At 39.4% G+C, this 23,580-nt stretch overlaps 1 protein-coding gene across 2 annotated transcripts in view; it reads left to right on the forward strand.

Moving 5' to 3' along the window:
- AstA-R1 (allatostatin A receptor 1) overlaps window positions 1-23,580 on the forward strand; it is a 303,172-nt gene that overhangs the window by 213,354 nt on the left and 66,238 nt on the right. For both annotated transcript variants that reach the window (XM_072299480.1, XM_019049059.2), the window contains exon 4: window positions 21,478-21,753. In XM_072299480.1, the coding sequence (XP_072155581.1) occupies window positions 21,478-21,744 (267 nt within the window). In that variant the 3' untranslated portion in view covers window positions 21,745-21,753. The remainder of the gene's footprint in view (window positions 1-21,477; window positions 21,754-23,580) is intronic.

The following is a 23,580-nucleotide window of genomic DNA, read 5'->3' on the forward strand; positions in this document are numbered from 1 at the left end:
GAGAGGTAGAATGTAGCGGTTTCAGAGTAGAGTGTTATAAGGAAGATATATGAAACTGTCGGTGCCGCAAAAAATCTTAGACTTTGAAAGTACACAATTTTCTGCTACTTCAGATATCTCAGATTTTTTGACACCTAGTTAAACTCAATAATTAGAAGTTGTGAACTGACAGGGATGTGATGACGACATCGCTTTGAGAATAACAGATATTCTATGATCAAGGATACACTTGAGCGGTCCTTTTCATAATTTGCAGCGATGAGGTGGTGACAATTACGAAGGTACAAATCCCTGCGCTTGAGCTGCGCAAAATGCTCCAGTCGTTTATCTATGCTACTCAGCATAAAAATGCAAACCGTGTTGTAATTGGTGCTTGAGAATAACTGTGGTACACTAGTATAATGAAGCATTTTGCATGTATCGCAAATGGCAGACCTCCTACCTGACATACTTTAATTAACCCAAAAACACTAAAACAGTCTCTGAGGTAGCATGATAATTGGTCAAATAATTTCACAGCATTATACTTCAGAAACTTTCACAAACTTCACGAGGTGGGCAGAACGAGTGTGAAGACAAGACACGACATACTTTGAATAATTCCAAAATATTATGCTTCAAATTTCAGACAATTTCACAATCTTAAATTTCACAACACAATCTTAAACGAGGCGGATGGATTATGGAATTAATTATGGATGGAGGGAGATGGACGAAATATGAAAACACAAAGGAGTAAGCGAGACGCGAGAAGCAAATACGGGAGAGTAGTGTCATCTGAATCTGAATCGCGGCTATGTACCTACAGAAAATGAACATTGATCTTATTAAGCCAGAAGAGGGCCAAAGACGCCAAAACTCATGAACCAATCAGAGAAGGGCAAAAGGATGGCAATACTCTCCAGTACCTAGGTCAAAGACACATAACCTAGATGTAGGCGAATTCCACTAAGGTCTCCGAATAAGGTTATCACCGGTGGAAAAGTTTTCGGAAAACAGAACGCGAATCTTGAACTTTCAGAAGTAATTATAGGATAACTATAAATCGCATAGCAAAGAGAGTTTTAGGACTGTTATTTATTTCTTACGCTAATTTGCATTTAATCGTATTCACAGAGGCATAATGAGGTAATCAAAAAAAAAAAAAGTAAAAATGGCGTTTCGTGCATCGATGAGTTGGTGCGCCATTTGATCGCTTGAGCGCCCTACTATACTAGAGCTCTAGTGGCAAATCGAAATCAAAAAGCGCCGCCTATCGGCTGAGCGCTTAACATGTTTAACTAAATTTTTTCGAAAATACGGGTTGGTTCCTTTTTGATAAACTCGGTCCAATTTTGCTTGAACAGCACAATTTTGATTTTAAAAATTAAATGTAAATTCGATTTAACAAAATATCCGTTATGTTGGCCGAAAGGATAATTTTTTTCGGTGTGGATAGACAGTTAGGAATCGCCGTTTGTGTGAGAAATTGACCACTGGGCAAAATTATCATCAAAGGACCACTAGATGAATATCTTCATCCGAATCTTACTTTACTATACGGTAAATTTTTCCATGATAAAATCGTTAGCCAGAATTCAGCGTCCACAGTTTACATTGGATGCTTCAAAGTCACTCTCAAACGATTTACGGACCGCTGCTGTCAACAAAATTTGGGCCTTAATTCACAAACAAAATTATTTACAAGCGCCAGGGCCCTGCTAAACGGTTTACCAGTCAAAAGCAACCATCCTATCAATCTCGAACCGAAAAAGCGGGAATCCTAAATAACTCAACTATTTACAAAATCGGAGTCGGAAAACTTCAAAGCGCGGGCTACAGTGCGGCAGTTGAACACCCACAACGGAACGCTCCACAGCGGCTCCGGCGAAAAACCGCGCAACACAAATGGAATCCCTGTGTTCATTAACGATTTTCCCTATCATCGCGGCCGACCGCATTATGCATGCTCAAATATTATTACGCACTTTGAATGAAGCGCTGAACGCCTTTCAAAAGCGCAGTCCTGACAGCTAACAGCCGAAACCGCTATAAGCGCTGCAGCTGAGCGAAGGCCCGTTGTGTTTGCTTTTAAACTCCCGCCGGAGAGGGACCAGCTTTAAACACTCGGCCGGGAAAGCATCAAATGGGGGAAACCGTGTGTTTAATGTTACGGCTTGTGACGTCATCGCTGATGGACAGGAAGGTGTGTGCTCTCTGACGGTGTGCGTTGAAATAACATGCCTGGTAAAAGGGCTTTGGGGAATATTAAAAAGAAGTCCGAACAGATGCCGTACACAATTGCATTTAGCAATGGAACCATTAAGTACATCTATGACGTAATTCTAACTTTAGAAGCATCCCTGAAAATGCGTTTATTAATAAGGGAAATTTGACAACGTCCAATGCGCCACTTGAATCATTCATTTCTTTAGAACTAAAATTCCTCGGGCGGGACGAGACGGGCACCCAGTGATATCACAGCAGATCCCTCTGAGGATTGTGGTGTCTGCGCGGGCATATTTTGGAGAGATTATATAAATTGAAGTGTGACAGTAAGTCTGCCACGTTGCAAACCAAGATACGTGGCTATGGACTTACACCGCGTTAGTATGTCTCGTTTTAATGAAAACATGACGAATTTTTCTGTTTTAGCTGTTTCAAAAATTCCAGCTAAAGGAGATCAAACGAGTTTTGAAAGAAACTCGATTTCGAAAATTTAAAAGTTACAACTTTCTCCGCTATGGCAGTAGAATGGCCCCTACGGCGTTTTTCCTTAGCACGGTAGCATACACCGAATATGCGTTTGACGCTGCAATGCAGCGCAGAAGATAATCAAATGGAAAGGAAATCGATCGCCCGCCTCTTCTCGCTCTATCGAGGCGAAACAATAACAGAGCTCAGCCGCAAGGAGGATTGGAAAGCCTACATTTTTAATGTTTTGTTATTTCTCGAAGCATTTCCTATTCTCTCATCCCCGCATTAATTTCTCAAGGAAACAGTACAGCACCAAAGCGCATGGACTTGTTGAGGAGACTCCTCCTTGAAGGAACTTCGAAGCGTTGTCAAAGAGTGTTAGCGTCAATCGGACAGGGAAGGGCATGGGATAAAAACTAGTCATTTATCTCGTAGCAAAATGTTCCCCTCAAACTTTAATAAGAACGTAATGTTAGGGATCAAGATTGAATCTGAGGGAAATGAGACTTTGATGTTCAACTCTCATGCATCATTGTAATTATTATAGGAGGTTTCTGAAGTGAGCTGTGAGGCAGTTTTCTAAATATTTGGAGTAGGAAAGTCAGGGATCAAGATTGAATCTGAGGCAAATGAGACTTTGATGTTCAACTCTCATGCATCATTATAATTATTATAGGAGGTTTCTGAAGTGAGCCGTGAGGCAGTTTTCTAAATATTTGGAGTAGGATTGAGGGAAAGCAATATTCGTATAGGTTGATGTGTCAAAAAATGTATGATCATTTCATTCGAATGTTTCCTGCTGCTGGTGGAGGTATCTTTGGGATTTAAACGGACTACGGACTCCTTGCAGTGTGACACCGGGCGGTAAAGAGGCAACAGAATGATTGTTGAAATCGATAGACAAATCTGTAGACGAAGAAAACATAATGAATATGAAGGGATCCCATTGGGCACCTCAAATATATTGTTCCAAGAAAAAAAAATAACCAAATCATGCATAATGAAGTCAAATGAAGTCTTCTAAACTAATTGTGTGTGTTGTATGATAGAAACATTGTTTTCTACGTCGTGCGTGGAAAATGTTTATGTTTTATTTTTAAGTAGAATCAATGAAAATTGCCCTATCACTCAACGAAACATAGTTGAAGATTTTTGTTGGGTGATAAATTTCCTTCAATATTTATGATGCAACCTAGCTCTACCTAAGAGTTAAAATAGTTGCTTGGCAAATCTGTTACATTCGTTATGAGTCACGGGCATTCTATCGCGCAATTCACAGTATCCATCTTATTATTCGTTCTCCAATTCCAAACTTACGTAGTAAATCATTTTAATGTAGCTGTGGCTTTCTTGCGGATTCTACGGTGGCGCTCACATGTATGTGAGAGTTCAAATTTCTTCAAATAATTTTGATGAAAAGAGAATCTGATTACTTCGCAAATCCCTCTCCACTCGGCGTGAAATCATTTATGTATCTCTCAACGCGAAGTAATCAGATTATCACCTGCCTCCCGACAGAATAATATTTCGCGCTTCGTGTCAGGTTGTGCTGAATTCTCTCGATTCATCGAGAAGTAGGCGCACTTTTCATTAGCTCTCCGGCAACTCTGCCACTTATTTACTGCAGATTCCGCACTCCTATTGTGCTCACCGACGTGGGGGTACAGCGTTTCTAAATATCTTCATGATTTCCCGAATATTTATTTTATGTCTACAATGTTGTTGCGTGTTGTGTATCTTTCTGAGTTGTCGTCCCAGTTTGGCAAGCATGAAAGTTCTTATTTGGCATTATTTTGGATTTTAATCAAAAACAGACCTACCAACTGTGCGACATTTTGCCAACGATTGCGGATGTTTGGATTAAGATTTTAAGTAAATAAAATTTACCATGCCTCTATGAATAAATGTACATCAGGATATCTACCCATATGTACGAGGGAAAAATCTGAATTTCAATTACCTGGAGATATTAGTGGGGCAATGCGCTGAATGATGCTGTAAGCTTTCGCATATCACAATTGAATGTTGGGAAACGTATTTAAGAAATGAGATTCTCCAGAGAAAAAATAGAAAATGCATCTCCTATGGTGAAATCTGTGCGGATGCAGAAATTGAGCATTCTGTCAGATTTTAAATCTATTTTTTAATTTATTTTATAAGTCTCATTACACAAGCATGTAAGAGACCCTGCTGGAGTCAGGTTGATCAGACGCCCAGCAACCTGGTCCTTAAGTTAGCATGGTGGCATTTCTCGCTCTTGGGCTAAACATTCTCGTAGAGCTGACAACTAAAAGTTGGGAGTAGATATAGGCTCAACTCGCGCCGCGCGGATGTATCGTCGTCCCTTCGACGTAAGGGCATATCTCAATTTCCTCGTGAGCCCTGTTCTCCGTATAACCCTATGCATTCCAAAGCTCATGTGCAAATTGGGATACGCCCTTGCGTCAGAGGAGCGACGATATGCGGAACTGCCATTGAGAAGAGTACCCCTATGAGGATTTTGGGGGAGCTCTCCGAGGTTCCGAAGTTGTCTCACTGACACCGCATGCATTTCAAACGGAAGAGTCTCGAAATCCTATTTCAAACTCCATTTCGTGGCGATAGCCGGTAGGAGTGATTCGAAGTTTCCGATATCAAAGTTTGTAATGAGATCGGTTCCGCAGCAGTGGGTCCATCGCGGGATCTATTTTGCCTCCTGCTACAGTTCTAATAATGCAATTTACCGGACAACGGGTAGGGAGGCGCCTGAAATTCAAAAAAGTTAGTCTCGTATTTAGACAAAAAGACGTTCGTTTTCATGGAACTTTGTTGAAACTCGTTCATATCGTGTCAAGTGGTCAGTTTCCGTGTTGGGAACGTTCCGAACTTACTGCGTTAGCGAAGTTAATCTCTGAGGCACTCTTTTATGGTTTGCTTGCGTAGACTCTCTGCTTTTTCAGAGAAAAAAGCATAGACATACTCAATTAAAATGTATTTTTTCGTGAACGTTTCGCTATCTTCTTCCTCTTCCATAACCACGGCTCACAGTGGATCGGGTCAAGTAGAAAGTTCGGACATGACGTTTTTTCACTGAAACTGTAAATTTTGATGTTTATTTCGTTACATTTTCAATTTCGAGGGATACTTCTAGAAGAGAATTTCACGAGGCAACCGATGGAACTGCATTAAAAACCTCAAAGTTTTGTATAAATGGAGCTGTAAGCGTTTAAAGTTTCCAAATTTCGTCTGACCTCTCCTATTGACTTGATCCACTGTGCGGCTCTCGCCTTACTCATCAAACTGAGTTGTAATAAACTTTGTTGGAGTTTCCGGCGCTTGGGCTGCAGATGGAAACAAGTGTACTTGACATCCTGACCTGAAACATTTCAGAATGGACTCTATTTGAGTTAAATCCTTCCTCCCGGATTTTGATCCATGAAAAAAGAATAATTTAATACCAATTCAATTTTTTTCATTTGAGAAATTATTATTATTAGTGTATACATATTGCGCAGATTGCACACGGGAATGCCTCATTCCATAATATTATTCTTATTCAACGGTTCACCATCTGTTACGCCCAAGATATACTCTTAGATATGGTTACACAAACAGGAGGCTTTTAAAGCTACCCTCCTGCGGAACTGCCTATAACGACCTAAGACTGACGGAGCGAAAATGCCTGCGTTCGGAGTAACAAGCTGGAGTTATTTGAAAAATTTCATTCCTCCTCGTAAACAATACCGATGCAAAACCCAAACGAACAACATGCGCATTTTGACGGCTCGGTTACCATTATAACCTCCGAGGGCGGAAGATTAAATTCGTAATGGTTTCGGTTCTCGATTGCCAGGAGCCCTAATTAGCGCATTTTTAATTAAACAAGACTTCCGTTTTTTTAATTAGGCGAGTTTCCCGCCTCAAAGGCTCGTGATGTTACTCCGGTGGTTAGTTAAATGAATAAAATCCTTACGAATCTGAATTTCATTTGTCTGGTGTATTGTGCTCGCTTCGAATTTAGAGTTTTCAATTCAACGAAAATACAGTTTAATACTAGTCGATCCAAGCTACGTTGTTGAATTTAGTCGGTTCATAATTCGTCTGAGAAAACTTGGTCATACTTAAATAAGGTGTGGCAGGAGTTAGCGTGAAAATTTTAGGAGCCGATTTCTCGGTTCTGACTTTGGATTTGTGTGATAATTTTTTTTTTCCAAGACAGCTTACGCTTGCAGCTAACACGTTGCCGTTCCTAAGTTTAAGGAAATAAAGGGCCTGTTCACATAAGGGCTATCATTTGTACCTTCTATGGTTATGTGTTACATAAACCTCGTGCTTTGTGAACGACTGTCTTTTTTAGCACTTAAGTTTCCAGTCTGTGAGTTTTCCATAAAAAATTAGATTTGCGGAAAAATTTTACCTTCATTTTGAGCTACTTTTAAGTAGGCTTGCGGTTATTTCCGGTTTTTCGGGAAGAAAAAAACATGTTTATGGTGTTTCATGGAGTACTTAGGAACGAGTGCATTATTGAAGAACTGTCATTTTTGATTATTGGATCATTAGCGGGACACAAAACCAAGGGAAGTTCTGAATATCTGGTGCAATTCTGTCTACTAGTTCATACATCATACAATTTTTATCAGACTTACCTCACAAATAAAGACTTCCCTCGTGTGCAGACAATAAACATATCTAGACGAACTTAATTTAGATTCTTGCATGAGTGGAGGGCTGGAGGGGGTTGGACCATCGCGAACGGTTTGAAAAATATCCTTGATGATTGATATTACGCTGTTCCAATACGGAGCAATGGTCGCGGAAGAATGCTGAGCAATATTGTTTGTAACTCGCATCTGGGAGCAAATTCTCGGAAACGCACGAGTTCTTGCCTTGCTTCTGAGAATCCGGAACTTCGATTGCCAGTGCAACCCCAGAACTGTGTGCATGAATAAAAACTCTTGTATCCAGTTTATTATGAAAACTAAAAAGTACTTAAGTTTAAGTATAATTTTTAAAAAAAACTTAAAATAATAATACATACACCGTAAAATATCTCCGGCCGTGGAAGCCATACTAACGGGCTACATACCGTTACGGGCCCGGAAGCCGAAACTTCCGGGCGCAGCACACGGAGTAATCAAAGCTACGGCTTCAGCACCCGTAACCTTCGGCCTCTGAGCTCGGAACGTACAGTATGTCTATAAAGCTCGGAGCTTTTTTTTCAGTGTATATTGTTTTAAGGCGCGCTCTTCCAACACTCAGTGTTGGGTTTCCCTGCTTGTTTTTCCTGGAAATGTGTAGATATTTTAGATTAAGTTGCGAACGAAAATGTCTAAAAAATTGGAAGAAAACTATTAATAACTTCTCAAAGTAAATTCGCGTATTTTATCGAAGGAAATTTGGCAGCATTTGAAAGTTTATATAGCTTTTTTCCTAAGCACGGCAGTATAGCCCATGAAACATTGGCTGTTGTATCTAAAAAGTAAAGCTCATGAGAATGTATCAAAATGAATGGAACCGAAAGTTTCAGTTTTTCAAGGTCAACGGCTGGCCGCTTGTTTATAATTTGCATGAATCTTGAATATCTGAGACTTTGCAAGTCAAAATGTGTGCTCATTTATTGAATTTGACCCACTAAAGACACTGAGCTACTTTAATCCTCCTCACGATTTAAAACAAAAGAAATTAAATTATGGCTTGATCAAAATACATTTGACAATTAACGCAATCTATGTTTTATCAACGTTACTGTGTGATACACAGAAACGAAAAACAGATTCATTCAGTAGTGATTTACCTCTAAAAATTTGCATTTATTTATTTTTTATACGAATTACAGGATTATTTTGCCGCCTAGTTGTCGTAAGCCTATTAACGAGGAGAAAGCTTCTTAAAAAATTGTAAGAACTTTCCCTCTAAGAAACTTTTTTAGATCGATCAAGCTCAGAATGGTATAGCTACGGGGGGTATTAAATAGCGGACTCAAATAGGAGCTAAAAAAATCTTAAGGTGCATAATATACACTGAAAGAGAACTCAATTTGAAAAGACTCTTCTAATATAAAAACTCGCATTGCTTGCCGTGTTTGATAAACTGTGACATGAACGTAGATATTTTCCCATTCGCTTTTACGGAAGTAGTTTAAATAGGTTGATAGAGGGTGAGCAGGACTGAAGAATGAAAAAAATGCAATTGACAGGTCTTCTTAGCAGCAGAGTGTAGCGGTATTTTTAAGCTTATAAATAACCAGCGGCTGCGTAGCTTTAAGCGTCAGAGAAAATTGGGAACGATATACTGTGTGGCATTGCTGGTAGCAAGATGCAATTATGCATGAACGTGCCCTCATTCAGCGGAAAAATGATAAAAACTGTGGTAACCGGCGATATTAAGGGAAAACAAAAACAAATATCTGGGGAAAGCCAGAAAAACTTAATAGAAGTACGACGCGAAACGTTTTGTATGATAATACAGTGCATCGCCATAGATATAATTAAAGCACCTTCCAATGGAAAAATGAATCAAATTAATTACAAAAACGGAAACAAAACTCGCATGTCGCTCAGCTCGATACATGTGTTGTTCCTCATAGGAAATATAGAAATGAAGGGGAAATTAATGCAGAATTCCACGTTTTCATGCCACTAATTTATTCGCTTGCGTTTTTTGAGCCCATAATTTTGCTCATCCCATGAATTACACTTCATTGTCATTGTGACGATGCGCAGAATATATGCTCAACATCCATAAAGTTGACTTTCTTCAAGCTTAAGTTAAGTTCTAGGTTGGCCTAGTGGTCAGCTTAGCAAGGTCTGGAGCATGGATGTCCTTATCGCTCAGATGTCTACAGACAATAAATATACTCTGTATATGGCTGTAGATTCCTAACGAAACAAAAGTCAATAAGTCAAAAAAAAAGCAAAACGACGGGAAAGAACGTACACTACTAACGTGATGAATGCTCAAAAGGTTTAACCGCTGTGGAGTTTGACATCGACATCGAGAAAATTACTTAACGTTAATTAAAACATAAAATGTTTGCCTTGTATGAAAACTTAGAGTTTTCTGAAGAACCTGTTTGGATCTGGAGAATCTATTACCCTTGCTTAGAGGCGCAAGTATAATTAAAAAGCCCAAAGAAACTTTCTTCATTTGCCCCAGCTATTTGGAGAAATGAGGCTTCCGTGAAGTAAAGTTCCCAAAGCAAAATTTATATAATATCTTTCATCAAAAATGGCTTAAATACTGGACTAATCAAAGATAAGTAGGTGATATTATAAATTTTGTGAACGAAGCATGAAGCGCCTATGGTGACCGGCAGTGGCTTTTTGCTGCATCTCATTATTTATTCACATCACCACCTCAAATGAGCCGGATATAATGAGAAAGACCATTTTTTTCTTTTTGTAAGACATTGAGTTTACGCGTTGAAGGTTCCCGGAAATTTCCATAACGAGAGTTGATGTCAATCTGAAGTGCCTCTTACAAGAACACCTCTTTGCATTGGAAAATCGATTTAAGCTAAAACCTTTCAGAGAAACGATGCCTTAGTGTTTAGCGGATAATTGAGGTCTCGGTCTTGGGTGTGAAAAGGGCACATAACCGTCACAGTGTGAAAACATTTCCTCTGACAATTTCTTTTCCTAGGAAGAAATTAATGGATCATTATACTTGGTGATGAAGTTATCGTTACATTAAGAAGAATATCTAGTTATCCATCTCCAGACAGTCATTTTTTTTCCTGTTTGGAGTAAAAATTTAAACCAAAATTCTGAAACTGAGAAGGGTTATTGAGTCCTTAATCTTAAATCAATAGTCTCGGCAACCCTCCTAATATATTCAGTGCCATTTCTAGATAGAGAAGTGAAGAACAGGTGTGGAATTTTTCGGTGACCCTCTGGGGGAGCAAAGCGGCCGCACGGAGTATAGGGCTGCACAACGGCTAGAGGGAGGAGACCCTTGGCCCTGGTATTCTATCTTGCTAAGAATATACAAATTTTGCCATCTAATGCAATATTCATTTTCGGCGGAAGTTATGAATACTTTTCCTTGAAGATCTTAGACCTTCTAGATTAAATCTATATAAATAAAACTGTAAGGATCGAGCCCTAATGGTCCTTAATTCTCAGGAACCGCCTGGTCGATTTCCTAGATTTTTTTTTACAAATGAAACCTGCATGTTGATGTCCGGATGATACTAAAAATCCGAACTTTTCAATATCCGCTTTTGAAAGGTTTCCACCCATAAGCGAGTAATCGGAGATCCAGGTCGGCTGTTAGTGGCTGTAGTCGGCTGTAGTTACGAATTAAATCAGTCGAAAAATAAGAAGAAAAATATCCAGAAGTTCCTCAAAAATTCTTATTGTACGGAAAGAAATTTGGCAACGTGTGAAAGCTCATACGACACTCTACCATAGCACGCCAGTATTGTATCAAACTCCTGTCACCAAAATCGTCTGTAGCGGGTAGTATCAGGCATTCATCAGGCACTTCTTCGCCGGATCTGAACGAGGCATGTTCTTAACGGGTTGACAATGACCTTAATTTGGGCTTGATTCTCAAAGATAGGCAATATTCTGGAATTGGCCGGTCGCCAGGATACACTCGTGGCGACCCCCAACTCCCGCGATTGTTGCGACATCGACGTGAAAAGCGGACACCTCGCGAGTGAAGCCCTCGTTTTCCCCGGCTATTCGGCATGCTCACCGCGATTAGGGTGAGCACCGAACACATTTCCTCCTGACGCCAACTCATAAACTTATTGAAAAACTTTCCGAACAAGTAAGTTTCTCACCATCGTTTTGTCCCCTGCCGCGGTCTCCAAGCGCCTCCGTCCGCCGACCGCGGGAGAGCGCTGCTGTATTTCTCAGGGGTGCGCGCTTGACCCTTTTTACGCATTGAAGAACATGTAAAATATGGCTCTATCCATATAGAGCCATATTATCTTTTTGTCTTTTTTTATCTCTTAACATATAACTTATTTTTATTTATTTATATTCTTTCTCATGAATAAAAAAGTCGGGTCGATGCTCTTCCACGTATAGAAAATGGTCCATAAATTACGGAAGGCAGAAGGGAGGGGAGATTTTTGGTTGTTCCATACGGTTGCATTGTTACAAAGAGTGAAGAGAGAAGAATCGAGCCTTACGCACGGCTTCAAATTACTTCGTTCGTCGGTTATTCATCACACATACGTAAGAAAATCGTTCGTTCTTTTATTTTTATTTTTTTTTTTTTGGTTTGGTATTAAAATCTGCTTTTTTAGGTATCATTCTCCGACAATACCTTGGTTAAAGTAAAAAAAAAATTAAATATCGTCCATTATGATCATTATTCACATGAAAAGTCAGCCTAGTCTAACGGAGCGTTTAGGGGAGGATGGGGATGAAGGTTAGTCTCAAGGGTGCCAAACAAGGGAAGGAGAAGTGTCTAAAAACCGAAAAAAGTGCCTTACGTAATTTATTGACGATCCCCAGGCAGACAAATTTTAGTTATGCCGTTACTTAAAGTTAAAGTTATTAAAAACAGGGTGTATTGTGAAAGTCGCACGCCTATTTATAAAAATTTTCAATAGAAAAATTACAACTTTTATCAAAAGTTTGATCAATGTTTGATGCAGCAAGGCTTTTGGTTCAGTCTTGATTGCAATTACTATACTATCAGTAAGTATACGATTTCAGAAACATCAGTGGTTGTATTAGTCTGTATTGGCGGTCAAACATAAATTCTCGTCATGAAACCGTCGTAAAACTGTTCAAGCCGAAGTTTTTTGTAGAGTCAACGCACTAAGATGCGAAGAGTTTCCCGATTTTTAAAATTCAATTCATACAGACTTTTAGTTAAAGTCAATATCTGGAGGTGTACGATTCAACCATCAAAAGACAACGTCATCACGAATGCAACTAGCTAATCAGCAGGAACCAACGCAACATGGAAATACAGCTAGGAAAAGGACACGCATTGACGACGGCGCAGAGATACAACTATTCGTGCTTGATGGATGTCCGTGTTGCATCTTCAAAAATTGAAGGTGCGATGGCGCGAAGCTTGAACTTGCAATGCGCCGCTATATGCTGCTTACGAGGTGTCGGTCGCTCAGAATCGGTATGAAAGTTCAAGAACAAGGCCCGAATACGTCTCTCTTTTCTTCGACTGTATTCATCTTCGATTCTTCCTATCTTTTTTCAATTGGACGTTTTTAGGATTTATTTGAAGACCTATATCTATAAAGCTCGTATGTATCGGTCTCACACAACCCGCGGGACACGTGTCTTTATGAAACCTGCGGTCTGATTGTTGAAATTGATAGAAAAAGCTATAGACAAAGAACACATAAGGAGTATGAAGTGATCCTTTTGGTCGAAATGGGTGGTTCTTATAGACATAGGGAGAAAATGATGGACTAACTATAGGATCTCCCGAGGGTTACCGTTAGTTAATTTATTACCTACCTCATTTGTCCATTTCAGTTACTCGCCTCCACCAACAGGATCCCTCCATATCCCTTTTGTCTTCTTTGTCTATGGCTTTGTCTATAAATCTCAATGATCAGCCCGCTGGAGTAATTTGACCCGGTTTGGGCATCTGAGGGTTCAGGTGTCTCATGTTCAAGCCGCTCCTCTGGCTTCTGCATCATTTCCGACTGGTTATTTTTCCGCACTTTTTCTTATCTGTCAAAAGCTGTATTGTAAAGCCATGCCTGTTATGTAAAAAAAAAGAAAAAAAGTATTGACGTTTACTCTTTTATTAAGGAAGAAAACACGTTTCAATTAGAATTTTTTGTTATCTCCACCCTCCTTCCCACGCCACATCATAACCCCCCATTCTTTTATGTCCGGAATGAGGAAAAGGATCGTTGTAGTTAGCAACTTATTATGCTCGTGAATCTTGGGATTCTCGGAGGATCCGAGAGTGGGAGAGTGATTAAACAACTTCTTTTCAGCTCAACAATTCGAAAGTTTCTGCACTTGTATTTAATTCTTTTCTCCAAGTCTTTTGTTTCCGAATGCTTTCGTCCTAATATAATTTTCTTTAACTCGTTTTAATCCATTTTTTTCGCAGCGTGTTTGCCAGCTCAAACGTCAATATTAGCACAATTTAAAAACTGATATTATACACTTAATGCGGTAATTTACTGCGAGAATAAGACATTAACTCAGTAATTGCGGGGAGGGGTTGGGGGTAACTGCCCGGCCCTCTTTTTGCACTAAGGGTATCTCCCCTTAGAATTATTAAATTATAACTGCACCAGATTACTCGTCTAATTTTTCAGTTGTATTTTTATTTTATAAACAATGGTTATAATTCTGTATAATGCAAAATAAATAAAGAAACAAACAATGTCTCTCCTAATGGTAGCACTGGTTGCAGAAAAGGCATCTTGGTTGCGGAGTCTATGGGTCCTCGTTAATGTTTCATCCATTATGATCAAAGCAAATGCATGGATTTTTTTAAAACTTTTACCGAACGTTCTTTATTATTTTGCAATTAAGGAGCTTGTAAGACAAGGCGCATAAGTGCGGTTTTTTGAAAAATTGAGATACTAATGATTTCAAGTAAAACTAGTCTTAATGCATCCTCCGAGAAAAGTTCGCTCCTAATTTTCAATTTGTAAGCATCAAAAAGTCAGTTTGAACTTTCTTTGCACAGTTAGTATCCATGTAATCCCGAAACTTCAAACATGTATTTCTCGAAGTAGCAAAAATTGCACTTATCCGCCTTGTCCTCCAAGTACCTCTATTCTGATTACTAAAAATTCCAGAAAATTCCCCCAATAGTTTCCTCTCTAAAATATACATTAGCAACAGAGATTCTGAAACACGGCGAACAACAAATGCCCTTTCCGTAGGCAACGCCTCAATTTTGGCTCTCAATCGCCAGTAGATTTTCGCGGGCTCAAAGGGCCAACGAAGAACGAATTCCCGGCAGACGATGGAGTGCATTCGGAATGCAGCGAGCCCACTTATGAGCAGCTTTCCTCCCGTCCGGAAATGTTATACTTAGAGTCGAGTTTTGCCGCGGAGAAAAAATGGTTTCCGGAGCTCCCGGCGTGCCTGGCCGTAATTGAAAGGGCAATATCGCCCCGGAGATTCATTAACTTCCACCCGGAGTTGACGGGTTTCCGGGTTACGCTAGTGTTTGAAAATTGCCACGATGAAAGCTCCGGTGTTTCCTCTTCGGATCGAATTCAGCTCAAAAGGACCGTCTCGCATCGGCTGTTGTAAAACTTTCCCTTATTAAATATTTTTCTGTTCACTATTTCACGGAAAGAACAAGCGTGAAAGCTCTAATACGCTCATTTTAGAGAAGCACTCAGCTGTTTTTTTAGGAAGACGCAGTTTTAATTTCTGCACCGTTGAGATAAATTAAAGAACTCGCTCCCCCAAATTTCAACTATCAATTTTAAGAAAAATACACCACCGCTAGAAAAATAAATTATAGAAAAACGATTATCGTCCTCCGCGTTTTGACATCAGAAGCATTAAATAAAGGTATCACAGATGAATCTATTCTAAATATGTTAGACCCCTCTCCGCCGTATTTTTGTTGAGCTATTGCGTCATTTGAACGCATTGCCACCGGTGTACTTGAATTCCAGAGGCAGGTGGAAATCAAGAGGCGCTTTCTGTCGACTGAGCGTCTGAAAGACTCATGTTGCTGTTACAATACTCATAGTGGATTCGGGATCCTAAATACATTTCTACTTGTAGTTACAATTTTAAGTTTCTTTGTTTATAGTTTTCTTATCCATACCGAACTGTTTAATTAAGTGAGGAAAGTTCGAGTTTTTTAAAATTTTTAGCAATTTTATTCTATTGCTTGTTTGCTTTATTAAAATTATTTGTTTCTTTAGTTCTTATTTATCGAAAGCTCTACAATTTTTTTTCGAAGCTTACAAGAAAATCTCTAATTTTTCAATGGACAAAAAGGAACTAAAACGGAATGTCCAGCAGCTACAGTGTTGAAAAGCTACATTTAAATAACATTGCTTTAGCTCAGGACTGCTTCGTTACAAGTAAAGCTTGACAAGAAGCAGAAATTTAATTGTGGAATGGCACCATTGAGGAACGTAAATAAGGAAAAGAGAGAATAGTTCGGGGGATAGCGTTAGCACCATTCCTCGTGTTTTGTGCCCCAAGTATAAATTGTTCCAAGTTTAAAGGGTCGCTCCGCGGCCTAGTGCACGCCGCGTACATACGCGCTGCTATATCGCCGCCCCTCTAACGAAACGGCGTATCTCAATTGCCTCGTGATCCCCGTTTTACATATAAATCCATGATTTCTAGGGCTTTCGAGGAAATCAAGGTACGCCCTTACGCCAAAGGAGCGAAGATATAGCAGCTGTGATCGCACGATTACACTCACCGCATAATCCCATTTAGAATTTAAGAGAGCCGTGTCCGAAGTTGCCATGGTATGCTAAAAAAAAATGGTCAATTTTTAATTGAGTACGAGACAAAAACGCTGATTTTTCAGCATAGTGTGGCAAAGATGACCGTGTTACCGGACAACTTTAACGGTAGCCTCCCCACACTGAAAAAAGTTTGTGTTTTCGTGTTATTTTCAGTTAATATTGGAAATGAAAAAAATGACTCTTTCGTGTTGATATCGGGTTTGAAGTATCAAATGAACATTTTTGGCTGTCTTAGTGAAATTGTATGCGGTTTTAAGGGTAAACTTCAAAATATAATAAGTAAAAATGAAGACATATCTACCAAAAAATGTTTCTTCCATTGCCTTGTTAGTATGCATTCATTCTCCACGCCCGAGTAAAGCGTTTTTTAACGAAAAAATCGCGATATTTTGAAACTAAGTCGCGACGTTTTTTACGATGTTCTCATCAACCTGAGTGATTATCCTTGACCTTGTCGCAATTTCATCGCTGTAAAATCACGTCCGATTAAATCTAAATTTTGTCTCAATTTATCACGATTCTTCGTTCGATAATATTGCGATGGATCACCGTCGGTAAAATCGCAATTTTATTGCAAATTTATACGATGAAATCGCACTTTATCGGAATTTTTCATCCGATAATGTTGCAAAAACTCGACTTCGATAAAATCGCAATACATTCTTCGATCTAATAGCAACTTATAACGATCTTTGCCACGTGGCAGTAAGGGTTTCGTCATATTGGAGAGAGACTTTTGAGGACAAAAAAGTTTTGCTTTTACATCTATCTTTTGTTTCAAATTGACAGATATCAGGATTCAGAACATCGTCGAATCTGGAGGCTTTATTTTTAAAGCCTCTTCTAGAATTTTTCTTGCTATCGCCAAAATAAAAACTTATTTGGTATAAAATTAAAGACCAGTATTTTATTGGGTATCCCTCGTTTGCACGAAAATCACAAAAATTTCCCCATGAAGTAGAAGCGAATGTCAATGCTTTCGCGTTCATTGCTGGGAAATGACCAAAATCAAAGCAATAAATCTGGAGGCCAATTGCCCCGGCAGTAACTAAGCCCGTTGAAAACTAACACCATGGAGGGCGTTTTTTATGACCTCGTTTCGGCGGAGTAATGCTATTTGCATACTACAAGATCTGAAGGCGCACAGACTCGATAACATTGAAAACGCTAATAAAAATCCGTGATATGTAAGCCTAAACGTGTGAACTGTCGTATGAGGGACGGGAAGGTGGTGCGGCAGCCTTTAAGGTTCTCGACAGCTTGCCACATCTCATCAGAATACACTGGAAAAAAAACACGTTGGATCTAGAGTCCAGACTCTCAAAAACATCGACAAGAAAAAGTACTGTCGACTCAATCGCATTTTTGCTTAAATCAAGAACCAAGCCTCTTAATTTGAGCGGATTTCCTTTTGATTTAAGCAAAAGTCTGTTTGAATCAAGAGTACTTTTTCTTGTCAATGTTTTCAAGAGTCTGGACGCTAGATCCAATGTGTTTTTTTCCAGTGTGCAGACTGTACTGCTCGCTCAACTGCACAAAAACAAAAAAACTTCGGCTACACAACCAAAACTTGGGTGTTCATATTTGAAAACATAATTTTTTGACTCAGGTAACCAATTTTTTTTTTTTTTTTTTCGAAAGAATGGAACTTACGTTAAAATAACCGAAGTTTTTGTTGACTATTCTTTAACAATAGCACTTTAATCAGTAGAGCTGAGAACTTTGGTTACCAGAACTGAAAACTGTGGTGTTCCTCACATAATCCTAAGTTCAGTCCATGTAACAGAAGTATTTTTTTGTCCATTGGAGTGTTCCCCGTCAAAGAATGGCACGTGATACCAAGTCTCACAATAATCGATCGAACAGGAGCACACAGTGGCAAACGGTACCAGTCACTTTGCGTAAGTAAGTGCGCCTTCAATTTCGTCTGATACTGTGCAATACTGCCGTGGCGGAATAGTTGCTCGGAGCGCCTTCAACAGTCACGCTTCGATTTGATGACAGAAGATTACGATTGCCGTTGAAATCACAATCCAGCGCTTGCGCAATTACATTTTTTCTCATCATCGATGGTTTATGAACCAACGTCGCAAATTGTGGTATGCCACAATTTGCGACGTTGCAAGTTTTTCACCACCTATTTTATGCGGTCAAACCAAAACGAACACTTTCAAATCTGCCTTGATTTTTCTACATTTCCTTATGTAGAGAGTTGAGACAACGCGGCTTGTGGATGCCACAAACGGGAATAAAGATTACACAAATCGGACGTTCGCTATAATCTTTGATCAACCCATTCCCGAATTCCTGTCTCCGTTTCCACTCTCATTTCAGTTATTCTTTGCCGTACCTCCTATTCCTCGGTCCATTCCAGTTTATAATCTTTGCAATTGGTGAAACTGTAATTTTTATTCCCGTTCGTGACACTGTGAAGGTCTAAAATTCGGGAACCAATCAGGAATGGATTCGCTTTGTCTTTACTCTCAGTATAAAGTAAGTAAGTCTAGTTCATGCAATAAAACTGCGACGTTGCAAATTTTTCACCGCCTATTTTATGCGGGCAAACGAAAATGAACACTTTCAAATCCGCCTTGATTTGTTTAAGTTATGTGATGCTCGTTTAATGTTTCATTTAATTATATATACTTGAATAATAAATTTTGAATTTTTTTTACACGGCTTTTCTATTTTAGTCGTGGGTGACGTAAAATACGAGAGGGCGTGTTCTCATGGCAACTTGTCGCGTGCTGAGTCCCCGGGGAGGCGATGCCAATCGCGGCACTAATTGACGTGTTAATCTGCGACGATGACCTATCGTAAAACCGCATCGGGGGCCGCTTATATTTTTATCGTCCGGATTTTTCTCCGGACGGATTTGCTCGTGCTCCTTGCGCGTGTCGCTCGCGTAACAATGTCGTTGCGGAAAATATCTCTCGGCGAATCGGCGGCGTTCGAGTTGGCGTTGTTTTCATTAGCGCTGACGGATTGGCCGCCAGCACGAGCTAGCGCTCCGCTGCTGCCGGGGCACCCACTTTGTCTACACGGCCTCGGTAATTAAACCAGCACGTTAATTATTCTGCCGTTAGATTAGAGCTTGTCGCCTTTTCAATCGCGCCGGTTCTTGAGATCTCCGCCTTTTAAAACAAATATTTTTACATTTGTGAGGTATAGTTAAAAGTGAGAGAATTGAAGAGTGTATTTTTAGGTTTTGTGCACTTTCAGTGCAGATTCACCAATCAACTCCGCCCTGTAAGATAAAAGCACTAAAACGGGGTACAGGCTGTGAATGATTATTATGCAAGGAATAATTATGTAACAATAATGTAAGGATAGACAAAATGAACTACATTTTGCAATTAGGAGCTATAAGTTCTGGTCCGGTTTAAAAACGGCGTATGCGTACCATTATTTTCCCTATGCACATAAGTGTTTTTTTTTTTTTTTCAGATAAGCCGGTATTTATAGCACCAAATTGCAAAATGTAGTCCATATATCGTGGATGATTATTCAGTGATAATTCTGTATGCATAAGGCAGAAAAGTTGAAGACAATTATTATGTGCATTGAACTTACGTCGAGTACCAAATGAATTGCAAGTACGCTCGACAAATTGATACATAACGGTCAGATATAAGGGTTTGTTGCAGACAAACCCTGAAAAAATAACGGCTACGACAGTGTCTTCATTCATCGATCGAATACAATGCAAACTGCCGGCTGGCTTCACTTCTTTTACAAGCACTCGATGCGAGATATTCCTTTAGGAATCTACAGCTATAACTCCGAAGACATCGGCTGGCGGATTAAGGCCGAGCGAATTCTGCTTACAGATCCACTCGTCACATGAAAATTTGTCGCCACCACCTCGAACCCGGGACCTATTGACCTAGAGTCAGACGCGCTTACCTCTCATGCAAAGTTCAGATCTAAAGATTTCTCTTGCCTGATTACGTACTTATAACTCCACGCTTCAATCGCAATACACGGAAAAAATAGTTAAGGCAATCGATCGTGGAGGAGGAAAAACAGTAGCAGCAAATGAGGGAAATATTCGGAAAACTAAGGACTTTTCCGAAGAGTTTTCGATACTTTGAAAATGAGACCCGAGCGCAAAACCGCGTGAGGACATAAGTCGAGACGCATACAAGAGCTTCACAATTTCTATAGATGGGGAAAGTTATAACAAGAGGAATTAGGTTGCCGTAAACGGTGCGGTAACTTTTCGGATTACTGTTGCGATGTCAAAGTTTCAGTTCCGAAGTAAATACCACGATTACAACGCTACCAAGCATGTCATTCCATATTATGGAGACGGAGATTCTTTATCAGGTATTGTCTTTGGAAAATAAACAACCGTAAATATTATTCCGGCTAATGAGTTTATATTTTTATTAATGTTGTTTAAAGGAAGTGTAGCTTTTGAGAATGACTTCATCGAAGTTTACTTTTTTATTTGTGTATTGGGCTACGATATCTAAATATATGTCGAGTACGTCAGGCGTCTGCATCATACATTTCTAAGGTTTGTTGAAGCATAATATTTATTTCCAGGGACTTTATTTATCTTTTTGCCAAACAAAATCGATAAACAACATATTGAGGAATATGTCTTGCAAAGAAGACCAGGTTTGGTATCCTTGATTCGCGAATTTCTCGAATAATCCAACGCCATAGATTGTGATCCTTCGCACAGAGTTTCTCAAACACCGATTATTATTAACAGTTGATAATGATAAAGTAAAGTTTCAAGTTTGTGCCTTGATTAATTGAAAAACCATATATTATTATTTTTCAGGAGTTAGTAAAGTGATTGTATCTAATACAGCAAAATCTATGAAATGTGTTGTGATAACTTCATAGCAGGTTCGTATTAAATGTACTCTTATAAATCAAGCCCAAAATACATCCAACATCGTAAGGGAGAAAAAAATGCTCAATATGTTGCTCGTCGTTTATTATTGAGTCCCTTTATAGAGAGAGAGAGTTGAGACAATGCGGCTTATGGATTTCACAAACGGAAATATAAAGATAACACAAAACGGACGTTTTTTGTAATCTTTGATCGACTCACTCACGAATTCCCATCTCCGTTCCCTCTCTCATTCTATTTGTTCCTTGCTCGTACCCCCAATTCCCCGGTCCATTCCAGTTTATAATCTTTGCAATCTTTTTGCAATTGGTGAAAATGTAATCTTTATTTCCGTTTGTGACACTATGAAGATCTAAAATACTGGAACCAATCAGAAATGGATCTGCATTGTCCTTACTCTCACTATAGGGGGACTCTAGTTTATTAAATCTAAAACAAAATGTTGTCCCTAAAATTAAGTTCCCCCTTACCCGTTTTCCTACATCCAGAATAAGGACACAAAATTGACGGAGTTCTAATTCAGAATGCGATTACTCTGTTGCAGGTGATCCTGACCCTGAAGAGTTTGAACATGTACAGTTTATCCGCCCGAAATGTGATATTGCAGGTGATCAGCCACGTGCTGGCCTACATGAATTCGTGTATAAATCCGATCCTGTACGCTTTTTTATCGGAGAACTTCCGGAAAGCGTTCCGCAAGGTGATTTACTGCCGGAAAGGAGGGCTCCGGGCGCGCGGTCACATGGACGGCCGGCCCGGCGACGAGAGGTCCGCGCTCACCAAAACCACCAGAACCAATGATATTTTATGAGAGTACAAGGTAAGAAAAATACTATTCTGTTTACATTATCGTATTGCCGCACAGTGGATCGAGTCAGTGGCGTGGCGTGCTTTGCGATGTATCGAATGTTATGCCGTTTAAACCCATGGAAAAGGATCGATTAACAGGGTGTTCGCAGCGATAACACCTTAATAATCGATTCTTCACCGTAGGTTTAAATGGCATAACAATCGATTTATCGCAATTCACGCCACGCCACTGGATCGAGTCAACAGGAGAGATCGGACCTTTGGAAACGTCAAACGCTTATAACTCCGTTTATACAAAACTTTGAGATTCTATAAGTGGTTTCTTTGGTTTCCTCGTAAAAGCACCCCTTGAAATTTAAAATGTAACGATCTCAACATCAAAAGTTGCAGTTTTAGTTAAAAATTCCATATCCAGCCTCTCTGATTGATTTGATCCACTGTGTGCCGTGTTATTAAAGAAAGCAATCGGTGCAAAAATGAAGTACTAGGCATTGTAGGGTTCCAAGCCTGTAGGATGTCTACCATCAGTAAAAATCGGTAAAACTGGAAAATATCAGGAAATTTGATGTCATTGGGAAGAATCAGGAAAATCAGTCATGGATCAGCAAATTTCGAGTACGTTCAGCCTTTTTCAACGACTTACAGTTAGCACGTGCTAAAAGGAAACGTGTTATTAAATTCATTAAACATGCTCGTCTATAAAATCAAATTAATTTCGTCAATTAGTTCGCGCAAAACATCAGTAAATTTCATTTCAAATATCAGGAAAATTAAAGACTGAATTTTAGTAGACACCTCGCCAGCGGAAAATTTTATTTCACGAGTCCTCAGGTCTTCACAAAATTGTCAATAATATTGGTCGAATTTCTTTTAGTGATCAATCTCGCCTCTGCTCTAAAACAAAATCCCAGTCGCAGGAAGTATGAACCGTTGTAGTATGACCATGTGAAGAGAATGTTTTTAACACCTATATGGGGAGGGAGTACAATGGTACATATGTTTTCCAACTTTTTCGGGGAGGGGGGGGGTGTTCCGAAAAATAATCATTACTTGCTTTGGTCTAAAAACCAATCACTTGACTCTAAAGTACATCAACAAGTACACATTGTCCGTATTTTTTTTGTGTAAGTTGCGCGGAATAGTTTTGTAATTCCCGAGTAAACACGTCATACTGTTTTATCTGTGATCAAACCTGTATCAGTGATGGTATTTGACTAGTCGTGTCATTGTGTGAAGTGGTCTCATTTTGACCCGAAGAATCAACTCCTGAAATTCTCTTATTAGCCCTGAGCTACTCTGTTTACAAGTCCAACTCTCCCGAAAGTTATAAAAGTCGTTTCTGTTTGCGCTTTGCAATCTCTGCTTTCTTTGTTTTGCTTTTCGTCTGATCTACGAGCTTTTTATGGTAATAAAAACGCTGTAACTTAGTTTTTCTTGAGATGAGTTGATGAGATGTCGGAAACATGTATTTACGTTCAAGGTTAAGGATGAGAAAGCTGTAATCATTGTGGCGAGTGAAGGGAGGGCGAGGGGGTTAACTCAATGCGAGTAAACAATGTTTCTTTTCATCGCATGTTATTTTGGTACAACTTTATTGACGTGATGGAGAAACGACAAAACCCACATCCCGGGTTAAAATTGCAAATCGTGTACGCAGATTTCAGCTTCATGATTGTTTTGTTTTTCGTAAGATGTAGAGTCCCTTTATAGAGAGAATTGACACAACGCTGCTCATGGATGTCACAAACAGGAATAAAGATTACACAAATCGGACATTTTGTGTAATCATTGATCAACCCATTCCCCGATTCCTGTCTCCGTTCCCTTAGCTCTCTCA

This window comes from Bemisia tabaci, chromosome 4 (assembly GCF_918797505.1).
Source record: "Bemisia tabaci chromosome 4, PGI_BMITA_v3".
In the NCBI taxonomy this organism is placed as follows: Eukaryota; Metazoa; Arthropoda; class Insecta; order Hemiptera; family Aleyrodidae; genus Bemisia; species Bemisia tabaci.